Source organism: Apostichopus japonicus, chromosome 2 (assembly GCF_037975245.1).
Source record: "Apostichopus japonicus isolate 1M-3 chromosome 2, ASM3797524v1, whole genome shotgun sequence".
Lineage (NCBI taxonomy): Eukaryota > Metazoa > Echinodermata > Holothuroidea > Aspidochirotida > Stichopodidae > Apostichopus > Apostichopus japonicus.
Genome location: NC_092562.1, coordinates 21,581,113 through 21,606,974, shown reverse-complemented (window position 1 = coordinate 21,606,974; position 25,862 = coordinate 21,581,113). Strand labels below are relative to the sequence as shown.

Below are 25,862 nucleotides of genomic sequence, written 5' to 3'. Positions count from 1 at the left end.
TTTATTTTGCATTGTAAAAATTGCGTCCCGGTTGCTATTACCTTGGATGTGTCGATGTAGTTGATAGATTTGATGTACAGTAATAGAATTTTGTCTTTGCTTTCTGTCATATTGTTGGATAGATATACGTTCACGGGTGGGTTCCATTTTAACGTGACATTGAAATTCAATTTCAAACAGCGGAACCTCTCCGGTCGATTTAATTTGAATGCCAGGTGTCGGAATCATTCCTGGAATCACTCCTACAGTCGTTGCGATGTAATTAAATGCCTTGTCTTACCTGTCTACACACAACTTTGGCACACTTGTTCTCATATCTGCAGCCACTTTGTTTACTTCTCGTCTCTTAAACCCTCTCTGGCAGTTAGTATCTACAGTTAGTATAACACCAACCACACTTCCTTATTTTACCACTCAAAATATATCTACTTCAGATGTTTTCTGTGGATTTATATATTTATTTTTTTATCACCTTTATATCCAACTTATGACAAACGATCAGATATCATTGAAAGCAAACTGCTTAGACTTTGGAAAATATTCACAAAGCTTGGATCGGGACACAATATGAATAATGAAGCAGAGTTCTTAATGACTTTAGTCGCATACATGTTGTTATTATTATTATATTATTATTAATTATATACATGTACCACCAGGAGTTGCTCACTTTAATTATTCTTCACAGATGTATTGTTTTCTTTTCTAGGTCTGTAAAATTTCATTTTCAGTTAAAAAAAATATTTAAAAAAATTAAAAGTCTGGATTTTTTAATCCAAAATTTTTTCCCTTTTTTTTTGTTGAAATTCAATGTAACAGTTAATATTCAGAGGCTCCATGCAGCTGCAGGTAATAGTCTGTTTAAATAAGAAATTCTCTACCGCTGCTGGGATGGAAACATTCCCGAGATTATTATTCACCATATCTCATGGCAAATTTCTGTCTCTTTATTTGGAGACTTCCTATCTGTCAAAACTTTTGTCTCCCCGCTGTCAAGTTTACTTTCCTCCCGGGAGCCATGCAGCTGATTGTTTACTCCACGGAAAATGTCTGAGGAAATGATTAAATTTTGGGGGGATGGAAACATCCTACTTTCTATACAAATGTTTTTAAATATTCTGTATCATAATGTAGGTGAGGTCATGTGCATACAGTACTAGTTCCCATATTAGCATGAATCTACAAGTATTAAGCTAGGCTAAGCTACCTAACACAGTTACTATGTTGGAGAACATCTGAATTTTAATGCAAATATGATGTTTTATAGATGGTATAATAGCTATGTATGTTTCACTAACCAGGCAACAAACTGACAGGCATATTCATGGAACATTGTGGCGAAGAAAATCCATTAGGGAAGTTTTTACAGTGAAACATGTATGACGTACAGAGATTGCTAATCACCTTAAGTCTTAGTGCAATATCGATGGACAGTATAGCAAGCCAGAGTATGTACATTATCTGTATGCTATTGATGTATCCATGGTGGGTTAAAATAGTCACCATCAGGGACGTAATATGGGCTTAAAACAGGTGTCATATGGGTCACGTTATAGGGGTAAAGGATTTTCCACAAGTGACGCCATGGCCTGAAAGGTTGTCATTAAGGATACTATTATGGTAGGCTGAATAAAAAGGGTTCTAATGTAGACACTAAGCTTGGCTAAAAATGGGTTTCTATTCGGGACACATGGTTTGGTGAATGGGTTACCATTTATAGGGGCATAGGATTGATATATACAGATATATGTGAAAGTTGAGTAGAATGAGTAAAACCTTATTGAGTGCATATAACCAGCCAGGGGGTGTGGGTTTGTGGGGGGGTATCATATTTACTTAACTCCTCACTTACCTGTCTCCGATCACCGTAGACACTTTTCCATTTACGTAAGTACGCTACATGACATGTAACATGAGTTATTTCAGCAATGCCGCCCACTATATCCACAGCTGGATATTTTTACTAAAACTTGAAGGGAATACATGATTATTAGGTTATTTTAGGAAAGACACAGGAAACAACATTATTTCCCATTGATATAACCCTTGACATTTAGAATGTGATAAATAGTTCAAAAGGTTGAAAAAAAAGCTGGGTCAAAACTTGGCCTGGGAAGTTTCTGTAATATAAAGGTATTATACCTGCACAGAATAGAGAACAAGGTTCTAATGTACATGTGGTTTGTTTTTTGTTAAAACTTCTTATCGGTTCTCAGAATCTGCTGGAAATAGTTTTTGATATCGATAGCAGTAGCACGAGGATACTTAATCCAAACAGAGGAAATGTTTTGTAATGACAATCCCTCCCTGGAACTTTTGCAACTTCAAAGGGTAGTCCAGTTGTGTGTTTATTTATTACCTTCCTCGCAGAAGTCTGTACGCGCACACTGCACAACAGACGACCTCATCCAACAAAATCAACACCCATAGCATCCTTTGTATTTGATTCATTCTTTTCTTTGGTTTCAACGGTCGTATGTATCAGCTCAGATACGACTCCAACCCAGTTTGCTGAAAGTTTCAGTTAAACATTCAACAAGAAGCGATATGATTGGTCCACAACTTCGATGAGCACCTTAGGATACATTGTTGAACATGTCTGGACATGAGCTAACATCAAGTATGCTCCCTGTAATTTTGTTGAGAGTTTGCGAGATATGGGTAAGACCCCAGGGAGTGAAATGTACCTTTAAAGAAGAGTAGCTACTTTAGGCTGAGAGTAGAAATAGACCTCTACTGAAGTGTCTGGTTAGTGGCCAGATGATGAAAGATTGGTACCCTCTATCATCTTAACATACATAGTAATCATCAGGTGCTTAGCTTGCACATGTATGAGAATTGAACCCCGGTTACAGCTGTCAGGCACTCGTCATGCACAGAGGGTGTAGATGTAGTCGTCCAGTTTGTTTGTGAAACGACAGATAAATGCCCCTAGTGATTGTAACCATGGCAACTCACGTGATATAGGTTACGTAGGCACTCAAAAGAGGGAGAAAGAGAGAGATAGCGGCTATATTGCCTGAGTATTTGTCGTCTCTGCAGGATCTCTGTCTCATTTTTATGGTCTGAATCTGGATCGAAATTCCACACTTGAAAATGTGTTGTACATATTTCTTTCATTCCTCTCTCACCTGTCTATGGATGCATGTCGATCTACCCCTAGACTAAGAATCGGTGATAATCTTGTAAGTACTGTGTCACAGACGACCATCTCTACAAGGTCCCTGCCCTCTTTCCTTTCCAAATATACCATTCAGAATCCTGACATTGTACACACGCTTTAAAACCGTTCATTTTATAATGATTGATTCAGAAGGACCTGGCCAAAAAATAGAACCACCCTGACTCAGAAGAGGGTCATTGGGAGTGTGTAAATTGCCACAATGTTTAATACAGATTGTTGTAGGCTAGGTATATAAGAGTGCATAAGAGACAGGTAAGGGAGGAATCAGGTAAATGTGTACAGCACATAAACTAGCTTGTATTTAATCCAGATAGGAGAGACTGACTCGTGAGAAAATTCCTTTAGTAAGTTTCCAAACCACTGTACTTTAAGTTTGTATGTGTTGGTATTTTCAAGTAAATGGAATTACAGTAGTCTGGTTCTATACTGTAATAGTGGCCTTTAAACAGTTAAATTGTTAATTTCTGCCATTTTCCTTGTTGGATGAGTTTTGCAGTGCCAAGTAGTTTGTATAGAGGTAAAGGTTTCCAGTTTTTTTGCTACAAGAACAGCAGTTTGAACTGGTCTATGTACGTGACCAGCTACTTGCCAAGTTTGGAAGGAAGAGGATTCTTTAAAGCAGCAGCGTTTGGTCTTCCTTTCCATATCAGTCACACCAATGAAGCTATACCACAGACGATCACATGTTCCGTGTAGTTAGCTCCAGTTTCTATTGAGCTGGAATGATTGCCAAAAGTACAAAACAAAATAACAACAACAAAACGAGAGATGATCATTTCGTTTTCCAAGTTATGATCTTTTCTATCGTACAATACTTTTCTTTCCACCTCCAAACTTTGTGCTCTGCTGACTGAAGATTCTCTCTACATCAGGATCGGTTTTATAAAACAAATTGCATTGCACATTTCAGTCTCTCGTGTATTTTAATAATCATATATGCCCGGTATAGATCCTGTTGTGAAAATTTAGCAAGACATTTGTAATTTGATATCACTTCCAACATCTAGTTTTGAAACAGAAATTCAAAACCCAGAGTCTCAAAAAACCCTTAGTGTGCTGAAATCTTTCAACAGGATGTTAAAAGTATCATGTGTAATGTTTGGTTGTTTGATATGGATTACAAATCTACTTTAATACTCCCCCCTTGGCACAATAACTTCTGTCTAGGGTTTATAAAAATGGACAAGAAAAGAAAGTGAAAAAAAATCTTAAATGTCTTCCACATATATATTAAAGGCACTTTGTCACTATAGCTCAACCTTTTTAAAAGTTTGAATGGTTTTTATTTCACTGTTGTGATGTAAAATTAGGGATATTTTTTTTCCCTTTATTGTTTGTATAGATATATTTTTTTGTTATCAAATGTCAGATTCTGTATGGTACCAGCTTTGCCTATATAAGTGTCGTTGAGTATCCTGTAAGGATTCATATTTCCGTTTAATACATCTGCCCGGTTTTTGTAACAGGCTGTCGTCAACTCTATTATCAGATACTGACTGGTTGGCTTCGGTATTCTGTTGAGACACTATAAAAGAGAGGCCATCCTGGAAGCTTTCTATTCTTTCATGAATTGTAGTTGTTTTGGCAGATTGGTTTTCTTAGGAACCCTCTTTTTTTTAAAGTGTGATTCTTGCCTTTTCTTCTGGAGGACTTGACAATATCATTGGTAGAAACTATACGTCACAATATATTGGATTTTATTTAATTTGATCAGACCGTCCTGTAGTTTTTATCTTTTGGTTTGAAAATGGATTAAACTCACCGACTGACGAGGACGAGGTTGAAGACGTCTTTATGAGGGAAGTTACTCAATCACACAGAAGAGACAGCTCTCTACAGTAGTATGGCAGTGATGCATGTCATGGTCGTTACTGTGTGTAGTCCTCCAGCCCTGTCTTGTGTCTGAATTAAGGGAAGCAATTCACTTAAAATCACCATGATTTCTGACGTCCTGTGTTGTGCGGCAGTGTTTTTAGAGTTGCCCTGCAGGATGGGTTACTGTTGTATTGGCAACAACTGTTGAGAGATGTGATAGTTTCACTTGGTAGAGAGCAAAAAATTATGTGTACTGTGGTACATATATATAGAAGATTAATTCAACAGATTTAAAAACCATTTTTAGAAGAAAATATCTGATCTTGTCACCTGTCTGTTATCATTGTCGTCGTTGTCGGGGAAACTTGGTCATGACAATCATGGCTACTATCATTTGGTCAAAGAAATATGCAGCCATAGCAGAGCATCCTTTTAGCAGTGCGGACGAAGTGGTAGGTTGGTGTAAATGCGCCTTACAAGCTCTAGGTTTTTTGAATGTTTGCTTTTAATGCTAGCTGAACTGAAAGAAATGGTCAGTGTCTGCATCATGTGACCCATAAGTCAACTAAAAAATGAAAGGTAATGTATATATGTATGTATAAATATATATACATATATATATATATATATATTCTTTGTATTATCGGTGGTTCAATGTTGCTGTCTCAGATGTTGCATCATGACATCTGAAGGATTTAAGTCTGTGGGTGTGCTGATAACTGACTTTTCACATTCGGTATTTTGATCGCTCAAGAAAAAAAAATCAACATCATTCCCATTAAAAGAAATTTTCTTTCTCTTCTATTCATTTAGTCCGAAGATGAAAGTACTAGGACATCCGAAACAGCCCACCTCCAAATACAGAGCCCCGGTTTGGCAAATACCCTACCCAGAGGGTTCCGATTGGCCCGGCCTCTCTCCATCGACGAGAGTCGTCTGGCAGGGAGGCGTGCCAGCGTTGGAGCAGGGGCGTTAGGGGTGCAGTCCCTGGCTACAGCGTCTACAGGGTACCATACCAGTGCAACAAATGCACTCACTCTAGGGGAGACAACTAACCTGCAGAGGATTAGGCAACTGCTAGGGCAGTCGGCCCCTTCTCTCACTGCCAGTTTGGTAAGTACCGATAGTGTCCTACCAATAATGTCCCACTGATAGTGTCCCACCTAACCAGGGCTTGAATAACCGAAGGCACATGCGGTAGATTACCGAAGGTGCCCCTACAACTTGTCGTATAGTCCCAATACTTGAGTTGGAGTAGGGTGTCCTCATTATGATCTCCATCATAAAAATTTAATATCAAATTAATACAATGCTATTTCCTGTTAGTTCTGTACATATTTTTCTTTCAGGTGAGTGGATTAGTTGGTTGGTTCCCTTTCAAATTTTTGCAAACTTTGCCCTTGAAATATGAAAAATTGCAGAGGTGGCATGTCATTTCCACTTGTTTATCCAAGGTCATTTTCTAAGTGCCTTAAAACAATTGCCTTGTCCCTCTTGGCCCTCCATACGAGCCATATGGTCCTAACTGATCTGCTTTCTGTGCTATTGTATGGCTAAATACGATATGGCTACATTTCTGTGTTGTACTTGTAACAGTCAAATGATATACCATGTACGAGGAATAAGATACCTGCAAAAAAACAAGTTGAAACTTTACTCCATTAAATACGAAATTTGCACCAGGATGTGATGAGGATCTTCTAGGCATAGATTGTATCAAGTGACACAACAAAACTTATAAAATTATTGTTGCAGCATACCGTTGTATATCTGTTTAATTAGATTGAGGGTTTAAGCAGACTGGTAGTACCAATTAAGGGAAAAACAAGTGCGACTACAGTAGTCAAACTTCCCTTGGCGTGAGCAGGATTACAAGGCTATATACACGAGTATGAGTACAATGTTTATCGAAAGATGCTGTATACAGTACTTCTTGGTATAGTACCAGCTATATGAGTACAAAATCATAGAGTACAGACGACTATGCTGGAATGTGAGTAAGATTACTGAACCAACTGTGAGGACATGCGGTTTTACCCTAGCTACATATAAATATTGCATAGCATACAGCAGCATAGCACATAGTAGCATAGCATATAGTAACATAGTGTCGCATAGCACACAATAGCATAACATAGCATACAGTAGCATTGCCTTACATACAGTAGCATTGCATAGCATACAGTAGCATATTATTGCATACAGTAGCATAGCATGCAGTAGCATAGCATTGCATAGCATAATATACTATAGCATACAGTAGCATTGCATAGCATACAGTAGCATGTCATTGCATAGCATACATTAGCATTAGCATACAGTAGAATAGCATTGCAAAGCATGCGGTAGCAACCGCATACATAGCATAGCACAGCACAACAGCATAGCACACAATAGCATAGCATACAGTAGCATAGCATACAGTAGCATTGCATAGCATACAGGAGCATTACATAGCATACAGTAGCATATCTTTGCATAGCATACAGTAGCATACACAATAGCATAGCATACAGTAGCATAGCATTGCATAAAGTAGGATAGCATTCAATCTGACAGAAAGTAAACAGCTCAATGCAACATGCAGCTTTAAAAAGTGAACAAGCTTTTGGTAAAATGTTGAGACTGGTGAATACTGTATGTGACAAAAGTATTACCGCTTCTATGACAAGGTTTCATGACCAGACCAAACTGATTGAGTTTCTGTAGCTGTACTGCTGCCAATGTGTACAAATCATACATCTGTGTCAAGGTCTCTGTTAGCTTTGAATCCTGCACTGCTAATTGGATAAATATCAAGCCTTACCCATCATGATGGACTTTAATAATGTCTGCTTTTCTTAATTTTCACGGAAAAATCCAGTATTAACGCTACATTCCTTATTTGCCATCATAGGAAACTCATGTTTAGGTATGCCCTTCATTTCTCTCTCTGTAAGAGTAATTTGTACATAGATACCATCCCCAAAAATGTTCACATACAATTTTTTCAGTTAATTTTTCATAAAGTTTTCAGCCCTTCTGAATCCATCAGATCCCCAATTTAAATGAAACATTAGGAAATCAAATCATGGAACATCGAAATGTCTCTCCATTAAGATGCGTGCAAAAGGAGATAAAAAAACGTCCGTCGAATACGAAGGGGATATCTTTAGTTGACATGTACGTCATAGTGTATTAATGGCTATACTGATGTTGAACAAATGTAGAAAAAGCTTTTACACTAGATTAAAGATAAGCAGGCGAATTTTTTTTGTGGTTTTTGACTTTGCTTGATTTGCATAATCTTGAATGCCACAAGGAATACCGTTTTGTGGTTCATAACTAACTCTCTCGTCTCCAAGTTGCTGATTGGATCTCATTGATACAGCCTAATGTTGACGTCAGTTTGATATTATCGAGGAAATAAAGGGGCGCAAAAATAGAGAAGAAGGGAAATCATTGGAACTGTTAGCTCTGTGGGGATAATGGCGACAGTAGATGGGATAGTTTGGGGTTTCCTTGTGCTTTTGCAGTTTTTAATGTGAATTAAAAATCATAATTACAAAACGACAGGGCAAGTTTTGCGTTTTTGTGGAGTTTGTGTGTTATATCATCATTACATTGCAAAAAATATCACGGATCAAGGGATTTTGTAGAGAGGATGATCTCGTTACTTTTCAAGGCTATAGTCTTTGCTTTTGATCCGTTCTTTACTCTTTTTTTTTTTCCTTATTCAAAACAAGTGATTAGACTGTCAAACTTTGATGTTCACTTCAAAACAACTAATTACTCCACGATTTGATGTTCAGTTCAAAAAAACTAATTAATCCATGATTTGATGGTCAGCTCAAAAACAACTTAAAAGTCACAATTTGGTGGTCAGTCATCATCATTGTTTGTAATTACGACTTCTTCTTTGCTTCTTTTGTTAAGGGGGGGGGGTTTGGGGGGTGGCATTTTAGTTGTCAACTAATACAATCCAATGTAACCTTAGAACGAGTCTAGAAGCATCAAGTGTGGTTTAACATTGGTTTTTACGTTTGAAATTTAGTAATATTACATCAGATTTATTAAATGTATTAGTAATTGTCAATATATTATCATCATATATATATTGTTAATCTTTCTGTCTGTCTGTTTTGTTCACAGAAAGAGCTAGGCTTATCAAGAAGAGGAAGGTAAGAATAATTCACTCTTTTTCCCACATTCTGTGGAGAAATGCATTGCATTATAGGTCACAGTGGAAGGTGGTTTGGGACATTCATGAAATCATAAATATTGAGACTTGTAAGAGTAAATCATGTCAAAGGTCATTTTGTCCCCATAGCTACCACTGGTAGAAGAAGCTGGCAATCTCTTTAAAGCTTTTGAGCTTCGCCCTTACTCTTCCTCCTCATTTCCACATTTCTGCTCTTCATCTCTCCTCCTCATCTCCCACCTGCTCAAAGCACCCCCCCTCTCCCCTCCCCCTCCCACTCCTCCACAACTTTTGGAATTACAGATGTGCAGATAACATGACTTGCTTCGATCCTGCCTTACCTGTATCTTATAAATACGCACTCCGTTCTACCAAGCCTACAGACTGGTAACATGCTTGCACTGCGCCCCCAATAATCTTCTTTAGGGTCATGATCCCCGTCCTTTTAAATTCTTCCAATCAGAAGGTGTACCACCGGCTTCTTAACCCTTCCGATTTGTAAATACCCAAACCAGTAAATTTAGGGGTAGAGATGAAAGTGCATTACAGATGTGAATATAATTGGAATTGAAATTTTAGGTAAATGTATTCAAATACTAATGTAATGGAATGACACTGATCCATCTGCAGGCTTGCTAGGCATCTTCTCAATTATCATCTTCATATTCGGGTGCGGATTTCATTCTGTGTGTGGCTGCGAGGTATCGCTGAATTTACAGTGAAGCCTCCCTTCCTTCCTTCCTTTGATTTGTCTTATGAATCTCTCCCTTGTTTTTGGACGTTCTGAACCTTCTCCTGTTTGCTGCTCTCACAGGACTTGTCAGCATTCTCTTATTAAATTGGTTTTGTAAGAGATGGCAATTCGTAATCCAAAACAGATCCTAGGAAGAAGCTTGAGACAACATGAAAGGAAAATTATGTGATTCAAACACTAATTGTATGATTGCTAAAAATTTTCTCCTCACCTCCCTCCCTTCCCCCCCCCCCCCAAATCGATGCTTTGTCGACTTGTTACTTAAAGGAATGTTCACCCACTGAGACCCTAGGGAGTAAACTTTAAAATATAGCCAGATTTCCCCAGGATGTGTTTCATGTTTTCCTGTTAGTAGCGGATGGTCCTTGTTAAACCGAAATAATATATGTGATGTATGCATCTCCATGTGAGAAACTGCAGTTGGTGTGAAGGAAGTCACAAGTGAATTTGCGACGTCCTATTTATTTAGGATTCCTAATGCCTTTTAGTCTTGTACATGAATTACCAAAGCAAATAAAATTGTCACAATGATATTTGGTTGATCAAGAGGGGGTGGAGGGTGGGGATGGAGGGGGGAGGTTTACAATCACGAACATATACCTTGCAGCGGTCAGAAAATCATGAAGAGTATAGTTAACTGCACATAAGGGTGGAACAGTAAATATTAAAATCTCTTACAAAGTTGGTATAATTCTGTTATTTAAAGTGCATTACAAACCATTCAAATATGATTCAGAATGACGTTAGGATTTAAATGTATGAGATATGCACAACATGTCAGTAGCATCTACTTTAAAGAAACAATTTTTGTCGTCTCCTCAACTGAGAAACTTCATACATAGCCTACCACATAAATCACATTTGAAATTTTTGCCTAAGGTTAAATACCAAACTTAAAAGTATTTCTTATATTGTCTTGAGAAGTTTAGAATTTAAATAACAGTCAGTCCCGTCACTTGTCAGGGGAGCAATGGGTACATACTTCTGGGGAGGTGCTTTAATTACCTCCTCAGAATAAAGTCAGGGGACTTGCTACCATCCCCCCTCCCTCCCCCACAGGCAGACAGAATATGACAAAGTCCTAGTATGCAGTGCATAAATATATACAGTAAGGTGTACATTGCATGCTACCTTTACTTGCAAATATTCTTCAACATTGATTCCAGAGTTGCAAACTTTACCACCATTTTGCATCTGAGCACCCTCTATTTTACCCAAAATTTCTCAAAGGTGTGGGAACGGCCTCCCCTGAAAGATATAACATTTAGTCCCCCTTAACCCCATCCTTCAGTACAAAATTGGTGGTTAGGCCCTGTGTCATATAGTATTAAGCACATGCGATGATTTCTCCATGTGCAGCTAATACTGAGATGGTAAGGATACATTCCATTGACTTGTCATTGTAGCAATTAAATATAATAACTTTTGTTACACACAAAACAAGACAATGCATTTGGTTACTATTTTATTCAGGACTGCTATATCTCTTACTACTGTTTATATTAGTCTCCCCCTCTCCCCCCCCCTCCCACATGGAATGTTTTCCTATCTGATTATACTTTCATTACTAAAATTCTCCAATCGATGAGAGGACGCATAGGATCTATACCTTTCCAACTGTTAGTCATTTTACCGGTGGTACATCGATTGGCTAAAATCTTTAGGTCTAGGTTGAACACGCTTGCTGGTCTTTTATGACATCAAGTATTTATGATAATGAAGATATGACAAATTCTAGATTTTTTTTTTTTCCCCTCATAAACTCATGATTCTTGTTGACTCATTGCATAGGGTGTAACATAAGCCATACACTACCTGCCTATGGCTGCTTACATGTCAGAAAAATATCAGGTTTCAAATTTACTTTACTAATAAGTCATTGGGATATATGTATCTTATTATTGATTTGTTATATACACCCCTTCATTCCGGTTCATTGTTTCTCCGTAAATCCTGTCAACGCTTTACTAAAACAGAGGAAATAAAGGGGTTTAGAAGGGTTTGGTAGAACACATACGAATGGGTGAGGATCTTTTCTTGGAAAAAACGTCCTCCACCCTAGTCGTTTCAAGTGCCATACAATCCTTTCATAACCACTCCAGGCATACCTACTTGATAAATGTCAGGCTTTCGTCTGCCCGCTCCATTAGTCTGTTTCTGACAAACACTCTCTCTCAGGTAAACCGATCAGATAGAGATGTGACATGTATGCAGGGTATGGCTTCGAGGATTCTGTCATAAACCAGAAAGAGCCGATTGCATTTTGTTCCCCCCCCCCCCCCCCCAAGAAAACCCATTTTGAAGCTAGGGAAAAGTCCTTGCTTGTTCATATAATGTTACTCAAGGACTCCTCACAAGTTATCTGCATAAGTTTCCATGCCAGTCACACAACTGTAACAGATGCAAACCTATCTGTTAGGTATGTATGATCACATAGATCAGCTTCAGCTTGGTAGATTTTGGCAAGCTGTCAGCACCTATTTCCTTGGTAACATATATCCTTTAATTTCAGTGTCATACAAACTCTGTGAAAGTAGTGGTTATTTGTTCACAGTTCTCGGTTAACCCAAATTGCGGTGCTTACGATTCAAAATTTGCTTAATTCGGGTTACTAATTAGTTTAAATTAAGCAGAAAGATAATGTGAGTTTAAAAAAGCTGTGTATAGCAGACAGCTGTTTTAGAAGTTTATAGAAATACTACATACAATCCTCCATTCTATCCCCCTCCTATCCCCCCCCCCCTCCCTGCACCACACATACATATACCATGAGCCCAAATTAGCTCCTGACATATATAGTTTTCAAAAATATTACCAATGTAATAATTTGATACCATTCTGTATTCAGTGTTGCTCATCTTTCCAAAATGGTGTCACTTACCGTGCCATGTATTAAATGACTGCCTTAAACAGATGCATTGTGTAGATGGTAGATGACAACAGGAAGGAAACCATCTTTTAAATACGGAAATCTGTTCTAAGGGTGACCTCCAGTTTGTGGACCCTGAATTTTATGTATAACTATTAAGGTATACAAGGGTTGATTGGAACATTATACTCCAAAAGGGTGCAATAGGCTGCACATCAGTTCATGATATATCCGTTATAATGTAATACTGTAGAACCACTATCGTATGTTCCCATGCACTTTCATTTCTAAATTACTTTCAAGCACATGCAGGATTCATTGCGACTTAACATACAGTAGTAATCTCACTCTGTCTCTCAAATGCAGGCATCAGACCATTGATTGGTTTACACTAAGGTACCAATCATCCCACACCCACCCTCCCCCACCCCTCCTGATACTGCTGGCTGTAGTCTCTACTGAAAACTCAAAAGAATATCTCTATGACTTATTTCAGATAAAAAATCATATTTCAACGATGTTTATTTCTAGTTCTTACCAACCCTCTCCCACCTCTACTAATATATAATAATCCTGAGTTTACGACTGCACACTCCACCCCCTGCGTTCTTACTTCCTTACCCATATATACTGCCTATGCATATTCATTTTGTATTGTCAACCCCACCTCACCTTCCTCCTCACCCCTAGTCTTGACCTCAACTGTTAGGTTATTATTTTTTTTTTTTTCATTATTTTTTTGCCCCCCTGTTACTGGTAGCTTGCAGGGTTTTCTTATTTTTTGTTTGTTTTTGTTGCTGTTATTTATAATGCAATTTCTCTCTTTGCACAGAGAGGTGCTCATTATCCCCCACTTTGTTCTATTTATATGTTTAATTGTACATTGTACAACATTTATATGAAAGTTGCAGTTAAAATTAGCAAAGGATGTACCAAGTGGAACTCTTCAGTCTTCATTTAAGGAAATTAGGAATCCCTTTCCGCAATACTATTCGTGGATCTGATTGTTCTTATTTTTGAATGTCTCATAAAATATCAAAGGTCATAGCAAAAATTTATTACAAGACATAAATAAGCACACACACACACACACACACACAGAGAGGTCAAAGAAGTAACCTTTATTTAGCATTGGAAACTTATTTGGGTTTTTAGGTCAAAATTAGCTACAAAAAACAGACCAATGGTCAGTTTGACATTTTCCTTGGATATGAGTCAGCTGATAATGAGTTTATGATCACCAAAACCATGGGAGGCCGGGGACTGCTTGGGTAAACAAGCCTGGGAGGGGGGGGGGGGGGAACGGGAGGGTTATGTGGATAGGAAAATGGTTTGGTGGGATGGTTCACAAAACTTGGGTAACAGTGACTGGGATGAATCTGGTTGCTATTTAAGAAACAATTGAAGCACATCACATGAATAATTAAAACATTTTACTTCACCTCTCGCTAACCTGTCTCCTCACAACCTTAGCACCATGTTCTACCTTGCCTAGAATGTCCTGGTAACCTTTTAACACTGCGAGGCCTCTATGACCGGTCCCTCCAGTCATTGCCCTTCTCATTCTACAATTCTTAATTACACATGATTTTTGAGTGGATTTTCTTCCTTTGGATTTCGTCCCTTTTTGTTAACTGAGGATTCAGAAATATTTTCTTCTTTTGGATTATTACAGAGTTTAAAGCCTTTCAACAGCCTGAAAAGTATCCTTTTCTTGTTTAAGTGAGGGTTGTCGACTTTTCGGGGATAGTTTGGTTTAGAGCGACTCCTGCAGTAGGTTACCTCCGTTAGTATAAGTTTTGTGGTATCTAAATGAAAACTGTCTTGTAGTTGAACTCTAAAGTGAAACCTCTCAAAACAGGACTAGGAGGGTTCATAGCATTGATGAACAATTCTCTTCTTATGTTCTATCTTTGCAACAGCACAATGTCATTAAGCTGTGACAGTAACTATTAAGTTGACTTTTGTAAATGTTTTGGATCCTGCATGAAACTATAAACACCCCATGAGAACATACACAGGCTCATTAGTAACTTTAACATCAATTGCGATATTATGTTCCAGAGTGTTCAATGAGTAGATTTGGGAAGATTGCCAACAGAATGCAAAAGACAGCTGGTTGTTAAGATTTTGGAATACATTGTGTGTACAGTAGGCAACCAGGAACATGAATTTTTGTATAAGTTCATAAGTTCATAGTACATGGTACCTCATAAAGAGACTCTCAGGTCTACAACTGAAATGTCTATTCCCCGTCTCCCATATTCCCTGCCCTCTCCTCTCTTCTTTCCTACTCCATCCAAAGCACTTGGTTTGGTTTTTTTTTTTACTTTTACTTAGACCACAATTTTCCCTATATGAAGTACTTGTACATGTATGTTGGTAACATATATATGCCTCACTTCTTGTGTGAAGAATAATGTACCTGACAGCCATCGGTCGGCCTACTTAATTCCTTCTCAACAAATTTGATGCCTTTTCTTGAGAGCAAAAACATGAAATAGTTATAAACTAGGTCACATACCTAGAAGCATGGTTGCTCCAATCAAGCAAATTCTAAAGTAAATAAAAGATTACATGCAGCCAAAAGAAAGAAAGGAAGCAGAAATATGTGCATCTGATTTAATTATAGAATGTGAACATTCCTAAATACCACTTTTAAAGTCATGAATTCTGTCATATCTGGGAATATTTTTACCACCCTTGGTTCATATATTACATGAACTCTTACTACAGCAGCACTGCAAGAGGAAGCGGCCTAAACTGGAGGTTCTTCAGGGTAATTCGTCGATGGAATGAAATGTTTGCGCCCTACATATAATGATAATAATTTCATCCGACTGCATTTGGCTGCCAAAGGATACCCCATTGGGCATATATATCCCTGTCTAGCTCGATAAGATTGTGAGGAGGATGGCATGCATATATCCTAGACTTTTCTGTAATGTCTATATGCATCACAGCAATCTCAGATGAGTAAAAAAAATATCAACAGAAAAATAATGACTTTCTATCGAAAAAAACACATCCAGTCTTAACTGTCACTAGAGATGGGCACTTGAAAGCTCTTAGTAGTATCATGCACCCGTGTAAGTAAGATTCTAGTCAGTCTCCAGCAAGAAAACGGATTCCTCCCATTGAATACTTGATTCTTGACTAGTGGGTGGATGGCATAAAATATCGTATCGAAGAACTCATATTAAACATTAATATGTTGGCCGGCTTCCTGGTTGGAAAGTTCATCCGAGACGAGCCGTTCAAAAAGAGACATGTCAAAAGCTCGGGACATTCTACCTTGCATTACATTTCAGACATCTACAATTGCTGAGAATTTATATGAGCAATCTATACATCTTGAGGGGGGTGTTTTTGATGTAATTATTTTCAGGATATTTTATGCATTAAATGAAAAAAAAGACAACCATTTGGAAGAAAAAATATGGTAGAAGTTCAAAAAAGTCAAGAAATTTTCTAATGTGAAGGAAAACTGAAGAGGGAAGTCCTCTTATCCAATTGATGTGTAATGTGATGTATATAGACATTGGGTATATTGTTGGCAGTTTTGGTCTGCTGGTTTTTGGGTGGATCATGGAGGTAAATCTGTTTTACCTCCATGGGGGGAATGAATAGTTGATACCACTGTAGTGGTGAAAAGCTTGTATTCTGTAATTGTTTCTTGTTTCAAGCAAGACTTTCTGCATATTGTCATTTGTCTTAGGGCCCCCCCCCCCGGTTAGTTTTAGAGCGATAGATGTATTTGTTCACTGTGGCCGTAGTAAACGTTACCTTGCCAGACGCTCTCTTAAAAGTGTAATATGATAGAGGTGTTTATCGGGTAAACCGATCCTATAAACTTGTGATGTTGACAAATTCCTTTCAAGGGCACTTCTTGTCCTGGGAGGCCTGTTGTTCGCGTAGCACGGAGGATTGCCATCATGAATATTCATCAGTTTCTGAAATATTCCAAGCGTCGAAAATTCAGGCTATATACTTGCGAAATCAGGGTGGATTTTGCGGTTTGCCTTTGCCCAAAAGAAACTTTTTTTTAAAAAGGGACAAGTTGAATTTTTTCTGCCAGTAGAAATTGAAAACATGTAGCATCCAAGTCAGTACAGTAAACTGAAGTGTGGAAGTGAGAAGATTGAGTTTAACAAATAGATGGGTTATGTTAGGATTTGTCAATGGTCTATATAGTTGCTATATGGTCTATGGTCTGTATAGTGTTATACTCCCATGAATGATTCCCCCACCCCCCTCCCCCCAATCATTGTGGATGTCACTGATGTAATGGTAGGAATAACAGTTGGACGTTACCATATTGTTAATGTCAGTGGTCCCCATGTAACACTCTTTCATTGTTTTGACATAAATATTACCTTCTCATCAAAAGTTTCCATCTGGTATAAGCACAAACATCTCTTGTGAATTACTTTTCATTTTTATTTATCTGTGACAAGGGTACTAACAGGATTTTTTATGACAAAATGCAAGATTCTTGTGACAGAAGGTCACAAACGCCAGAACACCAAAGATGAAAAAACTGTGACTCGCATACCAAATTATATAGCTCAGGGCCAATAATAAACGCATCAAGTTTGGTGAAAGAGATTTGTGGTGCATCTAAGTAATTGCCTAGATATGCCATCAGTTATATGATTTTCTCCACGGAACCTTATACTCAAGAGTCGACTCTCAACATTCCCTGCAATTTCTAATGAGGTAAATGCCCTCCACCCTAGGGACGTGACATTCTCAAGGTTTCAGGAAAGCGAATGCATTAGTGTGTAATTCCAAGGACAGCGAAGTAATGGAATATACTACACTGAACTGAACATTTGGTATATTTATGTTTATTATTCATATTTTACTCGAAAGTTTCGGCAAGACACCCCCGGTGTAATTGTCAGCAAATGGGTTTTAAAAGGGTTTAAAAGGGTCGTTCACTTTGATGGTAGAATTCTCTACAGGCCACTGCTAGAAATTCAGTCATGACCTCTGACATATTCGCTGTTGGTCTTAAAGGTCAACGGTAATTTGCCTCCGTGTAAATATTCTAGAATTGAAGAAAACGGTCAAAATCTTGCTCAAGCTTCAGCAAGCACTTTACTGTCGACCCCGTGACAACATTTCCTCATCGGTGGGTTTAATGAGTTTTCATCGGGGAATAATTTTACGGTATCGCGTGGCAGAATGCTACGCAAAATGGTCAAATTAACTATACAAGTAAACAAAGATGGATGTATAGCAGGTTTTTCCTGTTTACACAGGAACCATTGTATTTTATAGACTTGTGATAAAACTCCAAAGCCTGCAAAGCTGCCACACAAATTTTTCCCCGGTCATTGGCTATATTGACACCCTCCTGCAGTTTGTCTGCAAATAACTTGGACAATTTAGCTAAGTTAGGATTCGGGAACACCCCCCTCCCTTTTTTTTTAAACGATGATTATCTACAATTTTGAAACTTTTCAAGTTGTTGAGATCGGTCCTGATGACCTGTTGAAGCTTGTTGCTCTTTCCTACTCTTCATTATATTTTAGTACTAATGCATCTAATGTGACTAATGCATCTAATGCGACAAATGCAACCAATGCGACTAATGCATCTAATGCAACTAATGCGCTCCAGCTACTGTAACCTGAACAGAAGAGAGTAAACACAAGGAAAACCCAAAGATGCATTAAGTTCCCGAGTTATTACGGAAATGTCTTCCGTGTAGCAGAAACTCCTCCTCTCCGTGTTGGTTTTTTGGGTGGTTGTATAAATTCTCCGTCTCTATAAAGCAAATACGTTCGTTCTACCGAAGGTAATTATTCATATCGAACAGTCTCTGTCCCTGTCTCTGATCAAGTTTCAAGTTTTAAAAGATTCATGCACTTCCCACCGTCGAGTAGTACAAAGAAAGAAATATACGGAAGATTGATGAAGAGATTGTTTATCCCATTTTAAAGCTCAGTTTGAAGGCTCCTCATGTTTCACCGCAAAATGTAGAGGCGAGCGGTGACGACGTCCCCTGATGGAAGTATTTTACATCTGTTTGTTTGCTTCTTGAGTTCATCTCTGTTTTTTTTCCATCTGTTCTTTTTCTTCTTCGATCTATCTTCCTTTCTGCTGTTAGATTTCTGTCCTTAGATTTGTCCTGTAAACTACTTATCACGGAGAGGCCCCCCTCTTTCCTCGTATTAAGCGATGATAAAGATTCCCAGAGAACAATATTCTAATTCATTTGACCTTTATGATATGTGGCAAAGTTTGTAAGAGTGTATTAATATCCTTCAGAGGTATTTAGTAGTAACAGGTAGTTGCTCAATTTGGAGTGAAGATTTTTCTTGCAACAGAGTTTTTTTTTTCAACCTAATTTTTAGCATATTTGAGCTTATAGTGTGTATTATTTTACACTTTTTGTTTCATTTTCTGTTCTACCTGCAGCGGTTACAACAAGAGAGGCAGGAAGCGAGGGACGACCTCCTCTATACCTCGCAGATCTGGTTCCCCTACTTCACATGGTAAATATATTTGCCTCAAAAATAGTAACAAAACAAAAACCCCAAAATTTTTCCATTGTGCGTGTCAAATCTATAGCTCTGAAAATAGTCACTAATTGGATTGGGAAAAGATTTAATTTCTAATTAATTAATGTATGGTGGATAGGTATGTGGCTGTATTTAATATGTTATTACAGTAAAGTGTGCATTTGGCGAATTAAGGATGGTTGTGCCTCTCTAATGGAATGATCCAAAATAGGGAAAAAAAGATAAAAATTATTTTTAAAAATGGTATCTCTGAATTTTTTTTGTCTCTGATGAATTATGGAAAGATGCATCTCAGATTGATTGTCATATTTTATATATATATTTTTTTTATGTAAATGTAGGGTTAAGTGTGCTTATATAATATGCATGGAAGGGCTTAATTGTCAAGCTTAGAGATGTGCTTGTATACATGTATTATGTAGAGATGTGTCTCTGATATGTAATGTACATGGTTGTGCCTATGATGTGTAATATGCGTAGAAGGGCTTAATTGTCATGTTTAGAGATATGTATGAATACATGTATTATGTAGAGGTGTGTCTCTGATATGTAATGTATGGTAGTGCTTGTGATGTGTAATATGCATACATGTAAATACAATACAATGACAATATGCATACATGTAATCTTGCGTTGTGTCTGTATAATCTCTTGTGTAGAAATAAGCCACAAATTTTTACTTGTGCCTCACAATGTATTATGTGGAGATGTGCCTCTCTGATATGTAGAGTTGTGTTTGATTTTCAATGTATTTTGCAGAGATATGTCATGGACGTGTCATGAAGAGGTTTGCCTGTAATATCTATAGGCATAGTCATCCCTATCATGCAAGCATGTGCCTCTATAATGTAGATCACTTGCTTCTAGTTTGTAATGAAGAGATATACTGTATGCCTCTATCCAATAAGTAGTGCAAAGATTATACAATGTACAGTATTGTACAGAGAGGTGGTTTTAACATATTTAAAAGAACAGGTTGTATGGACACCACAAATCTGCCACTACAGGGCAGAACAGAACAAGGATTTTAGGAAGAACAGGGTGTTACTGATGCGGACTCCCATGTAAGGGGATCTTGAAAAAGTAACATTTTAGATGTGAAAGTGAGGATAGAGAGGCACATTAAGGCTATGAATTAGGTCTGTTATTATGTCTACATGCAAGGTTGTTCAAATGATGACTTATATATTATGTATTAAATATTATATGGGTTTGAAAGGTACACCCTCCCCCCACCCCATGCCAACCCCCCTGGATCTGGATCCACACCTGCACTTTAATTTAAGAGATGTTCTTCTCTTTTTATCACATAGTAATTTAGTAAGATTTTGTGGAAAATTTGGGTTTAATATGAATTGCATATGACATTATCATAATATTAGCTATTCTGATAAGTTTATATAGTAATTGTGATAGATGACTCTGTGTGCATTGAAGCATAATAAATCCAATTTTAAGATTGTCATGAAATTATTTATTTTGCTGCTGAAGAGCTTCTGAGGCATGATACCTCTTGATTATCTTTGTTTAACGATTTCTGGAAAATTATATCTGAATTCTCTTTGATATCTGTGTTTCTTCTTTTCTCTCTAGGGAGCCCATTGGATAGTCCACGAGGGCCCACTCACGCACCCATTAACCTTGCATTCCAGTCATTACGGCAGTCTGATGGCCGCCGATGGTCCCTGGCCTCGTTGCCTTCATCGGGCTATGGGACGAACACCCCAAGTTCAAATGTGTCTGTGAGTATGCTGATAATGTTGACAAAGTGAATGTTTTTCATATACCAGCATTCTGCTCTTTCCTTCCTCATGCCCCTTGGCAACCCTCCCCCCTCCTCATTCCTTCCCCAACACTCCCCCCTTCTTTGTCCATAGTAGATTTTCCTTCCCAAAAGAGTTTCCTTTACTCGAAAGACATAAAATGGACATCTATAGATAACTTCAAACTGCCAAGTAACCCTTTTCTCCATCTACAAATTATTAAATCAAAACAACTTGTCTGATATTTATAGTTGGAACTTTACAGCAACTCAGCAGTGAGAAAACCTTGTTACCTTGAAATATTACCGTATTACCATTGCAACAAAAATTAACCAATAAAAGAAAAAAAAATAGAACCATAGTAAGGCAAATGTAGATTGATTACAAAGATATCACAGGGTCATATAAAGAGTCATATTTGTTTGTTTTATTGATAAATGATTGATTGATGGATGGATTGATTGGTTCGTTGCAGTCATCCTGTTCCAGTCAGGAGCGTCTTCATCAGTTGCCCTACCAGCCGACGGTGGAGGATCTCCATCTCCTCTCCCAGCATTTCAGCAGCTCCGACGCCCATCAAGTCGGCGACCTGGAAGATGGCTTGAAGAGCCCAAACTATAGACCTCGTTCAAGAAGTCTTAGGTAACCATTTCTCCTCGCTTTGCTCTCTTTCAATATTATTTTATCACAGAAACATTTTATTCAATTTTGTTGTTGTCAATTACAAAGACAAAAACCATCATCACCTTACCAAGACTTTTTTTGTTATTATTATTTTTTTTTTATGACTGTTTAGATCACTTTTTGTGAAGAGAAGTTTCAAACATGTCTTTGCATATTCAACACTCATTTACCCAGAATTCCCTTACAAAGTAACTCAACATGATGTGCCCAGTATTACTATAAGGGTCACAGTTAGATTCTGCTATGTGTTTAATAGAAGAACTAATATGTGTATGTAGCACTCCATGAATACATTATTACGAATACCTTGTTATATTAAGGGTATACTAAATGTCTATGATAGATTCCCTATGTGTTTAGCAATAGTAGAATGACCAATATTGGCTGTTTAAATGAAGATATCATAGGCATACATAGTCTTAAAAAAAACCTGGTTGCATCGGATCATAATGACTGAAGGCAACAAAAGAAAGGTATCAAAATAATAAAGAATGATCAATATGTACAACTGTAGGAGAGATATGTAGGTTTGGTTTAAAAGAGAACTATAGCTTTGGGCCAGTTAAACTCCCTCCTTTGGGAGGATCATAGGCCTACCACAATTTTTGTTATATTTCAGATTCTCCATGGTGATAGAGGATGGCACCTATTTCTGACTTTTACATATTGGGAGGGGGAAGGAGTAGGGAATTTATTAGCAATGCAATCTGAATTTGATGAAAACAACTAGTCATCCACCAACCATTAAACGTTCACCCCGATGTAGAACTATAGATGGTTTATATGGCAAGCTGACCTACAGTCCATTTTCCACTTTTTTGTAAATAATGAATAATAAAACACTGAGAAGAATTAATGTTTTATTTAAATATTCTTTCAATATGACCCAAAGAAGATGATCAAAAAAAATTTATCTAACAGAAATAAACAACTTGCCCTTTTTATCATGTATGGTAGCCCTTTTCAGGAAAATGTCAGATTATACAGATAATTGCCAAAGGGCACTCAAAAATGCTACAAAATATATCTAATGCGTCTGAAAATTTAAAAAAAAAAAATTCTATCGTTACATGTTTAAAACACCCGTGATATGAATTGCTTTGATCCATTAGGCAATCTTTACTAAATGACGCATCGATGGGGTAAATGCAAGGTTAATATACAACTGCTGATTGGTTCCAAAGGCCATCATTAGTTTGTGACTATCGTGTGCTAAAGTCATTCTGTATTACATTTATCTCTGAATGTATAATACTGTAGTTTTGGATACGGTCTTGTCGTCACACATTCTCAAATTTGAAAGAGGATAGTAGCAGTTTCAATCAACTTTTGATCTGTAATCCCTGTAATGGGTTAAAAGCATGACGGTCTAAGCGTTCCAAGCTCCTTATTCAAAGGTTAATTGATATCCAAGGAAACGTGGCATTCACGAAGACAGATGCATTTAAATATATCTGCTGATGTGACTTTCTGTGATTATTGAGAATGTTTTCCAGGGTTAGTCAGCAATAAATAGTGGGGAGGCAGAGGGAGAGAAGTTAACACCCTTGTAGGGAGGGAGGGAGGGAGGGGGGGCTTAGTATTTTTTCATGGATGCCTAGTAGCACACTTGGTATTAGGAACCAATGTTTTTTTTTTTTACCTTTTCACCTTTCATTATCTTTTGTTTTTCACTTTGAAGAGATCTTGGGTCCTCCTCCCTTTCCCTTCCCTCCCCCTTTCCTCTCATGAAGAAAACTACATCTAGTTACATTCTGACCGGGTGGGCTGATTTTAATTGTGCTAAGACTACATCATCCTCCCGTATCATGCACTCGTATTGACAGTACGAACAGTTCCTAACCTTTATCCGAAAGAAAAATGAACATTCATGCTCTCAGTACAAGTGCTATACAGCCGGACAGGAACGTGTGTATTACAGAAAAAGTTTTATCCTCCACTTGGATAACCTCTTTATGTTATGCATATTCATGTGTATGTATATAGTCATGCATATGTAGTGCAAGTCTATGTCATTATTGCTGACACGTCGAACATCCTGGAAATCACCGTCGAGTTCCATCTCCATCGCCAAATCTTCGGAAGAGAATGTTTATCACTGACAGTATTTTTCAGACGAAGTCGAATTTGATAGTCGGCAGTTTGTCGTCCACTTTGGGGAATTTCCCAAACCAGAAGCATCATTAGCGGTAGTATCGTTATATTTGGAAAGGTCGATCTTTCCTCCCTGGTTAAAAATGAAATTGCAAATCATCAGTATTTGTGAAGTTAAAAGTTTCCATCACCGTGAAGTTGCCTTTCCTCAATCTGGTGATTTTTTATATTTTTTAGAAAGTGGTCTGAAATCCCCTGTATTTTCCCGCAACCATAGAAATAGTCTTCTCTCCAGGTCCAAGCTTCTCCGAGTTTTGCAATCCTGCTTCTTTCCTGTGGCTTATCGGAATACTTTCTCATATTTTCTTCCCTTTTTTTTCCAAGCCGATCATCAAAACCATGCATCATTTTGTTCTTATCCTTACCAATTTTAGTCTTTCCTTGATGGCCCTGCTGCCAGCTAAGTTTGGTAAACTCCATCCTGTAGACAAAATGTAAGCCAGATGGAATTGTACACACGTTTATGGAAACACGCATAACACCCCTCTATATAATTGGTGTCGTCTTTTTATTTTCTATATATACTGATATATGTATATATATATATATATATATATATATATATATACATATATATATATATGTTTATGGATTTATCGGTATATTTATGGATTTATTTATTTATTTTGATTTTATTTTTGGTTTTGCTGAGTTAATATTGCTTTTAGTTTCAAGCATGATTAATTCATTTACAATGGTCACTAAAAGTAATATTATTTTATGGGTATCTACAGCTACATCACCTTAGTCCATCTCTGGTAGATGAATCCATTCTCAGTGGTCGTCTTTCAAGCATATTATCGAGTTCATGTCTGGTTTTTTCATTTTCCCTCCATTTTTGCATCTTCTGACAAAGTGAAACAATTCATTTAACGCTCTGACAGAAATCGGCATCTTGTAAAGCTTGTCAACTTTGCCATTAATTGCATTCGATTCCAAAAATATGCTGATCGAACAGCTGGAAACGGGATCATTTTCAAAACATAGAAAAACTTCAATATTTGAAAAACTGTACAATTAATGTCATTGCCTATACAATAACAATGCTAAAAGAACAACCTAGTATAGCATTGAACTCGATAACCTGCTTTAAAGAATGTGGGAATTTGTTTACTGGTCCGTTGTCATTGTCCGTATTCTCTGTCCCCATGGCGATATGTTGTCATCACCGTATGTCACTTCTACGTTGTATATCCTAACATGCATGGTGCATATATGCATATGGACCTTTATGTATGGTATACAATGAGTATGTGTTGATGTGTATGATAGGATAATAAAGGTCAGAGATGTCAAGTGTTGTAGTACACCTTTAAGCAAATACAAGTCACTACCAATTTCTTGCTTTAACCCACTCCCCCACCCCCCCCCCTCTCCTTCACCTCACCTTACCCACACACACACCCACCCCACTATTGTGTGGCATGTTGGTATGCCAACATGTGCAGTGTCACACTGTACACAAAACCTCTGTGGTAATTCAAACAAAATGTATAGTATGTATAACTTCTCTTGCCATATATTTAAAGTTGTGTAAAAACAGGACCACTTGCTGTGCATCCTAGGAATGTCTCTGATGACCTTTATAGAGACTCAAACCAGCAAGTTTTAGTTTCAAAACAAACATTTCTGTGATTTGTGTAGTTCTTTTCACAATTTCATAGCAATTAATTAGCATATCAGGACCTAGACAAAGTGTTTATGCTGTTATTCTGCGAAATTAATACACAATTTTTTTTGTTTGATGAAGTATTTATGCTGTTAATCTGCAATTAATATATCATTATTTTTTGGGGGGGGGGGGGACAGGAGGGTTTGATTTCCACAAAAACACAGATAATTGCACTGGTTACTTAATGTGACTTTGTTCTACATTGTTGTTATGTGAGAATTTGTGTCACAATGTGAGAAATGGTTTCACAGCCC

The 25,862-nt window shown here is 37.5% G+C and overlaps 1 protein-coding gene across 5 annotated transcripts in view; it reads left to right on the top strand.

Moving 5' to 3' along the window:
- The window catches only part of LOC139982117 (microtubule-associated serine/threonine-protein kinase 2-like), a 116,434-nt gene that overhangs the window by 62,512 nt on the left and 28,060 nt on the right, over positions 1 to 25,862 (top strand). For 3 of the 5 annotated variants that reach the window (XM_071994660.1, XM_071994701.1, XM_071994691.1), the window contains 6 exons: positions 5,813 to 6,112; positions 9,131 to 9,159; positions 19,232 to 19,308; positions 20,929 to 21,077; positions 21,574 to 21,740; positions 24,311 to 24,370. In XM_071994660.1, coding sequence (XP_071850761.1) covers positions 5,813 to 6,112; positions 9,131 to 9,159; positions 19,232 to 19,308; positions 20,929 to 21,077; positions 21,574 to 21,740; positions 24,311 to 24,370 — 782 coding nt within the window. Of the gene's footprint in view, positions 1 to 4,632; positions 5,452 to 5,812; positions 6,113 to 9,130; positions 9,160 to 19,231; positions 19,309 to 20,928; positions 21,078 to 21,573; positions 21,741 to 24,310; positions 24,371 to 25,862 lie in introns of those variants that run through there. The other 2 variants (XM_071994680.1, XM_071994671.1) reach the window with 2 other exon arrangements.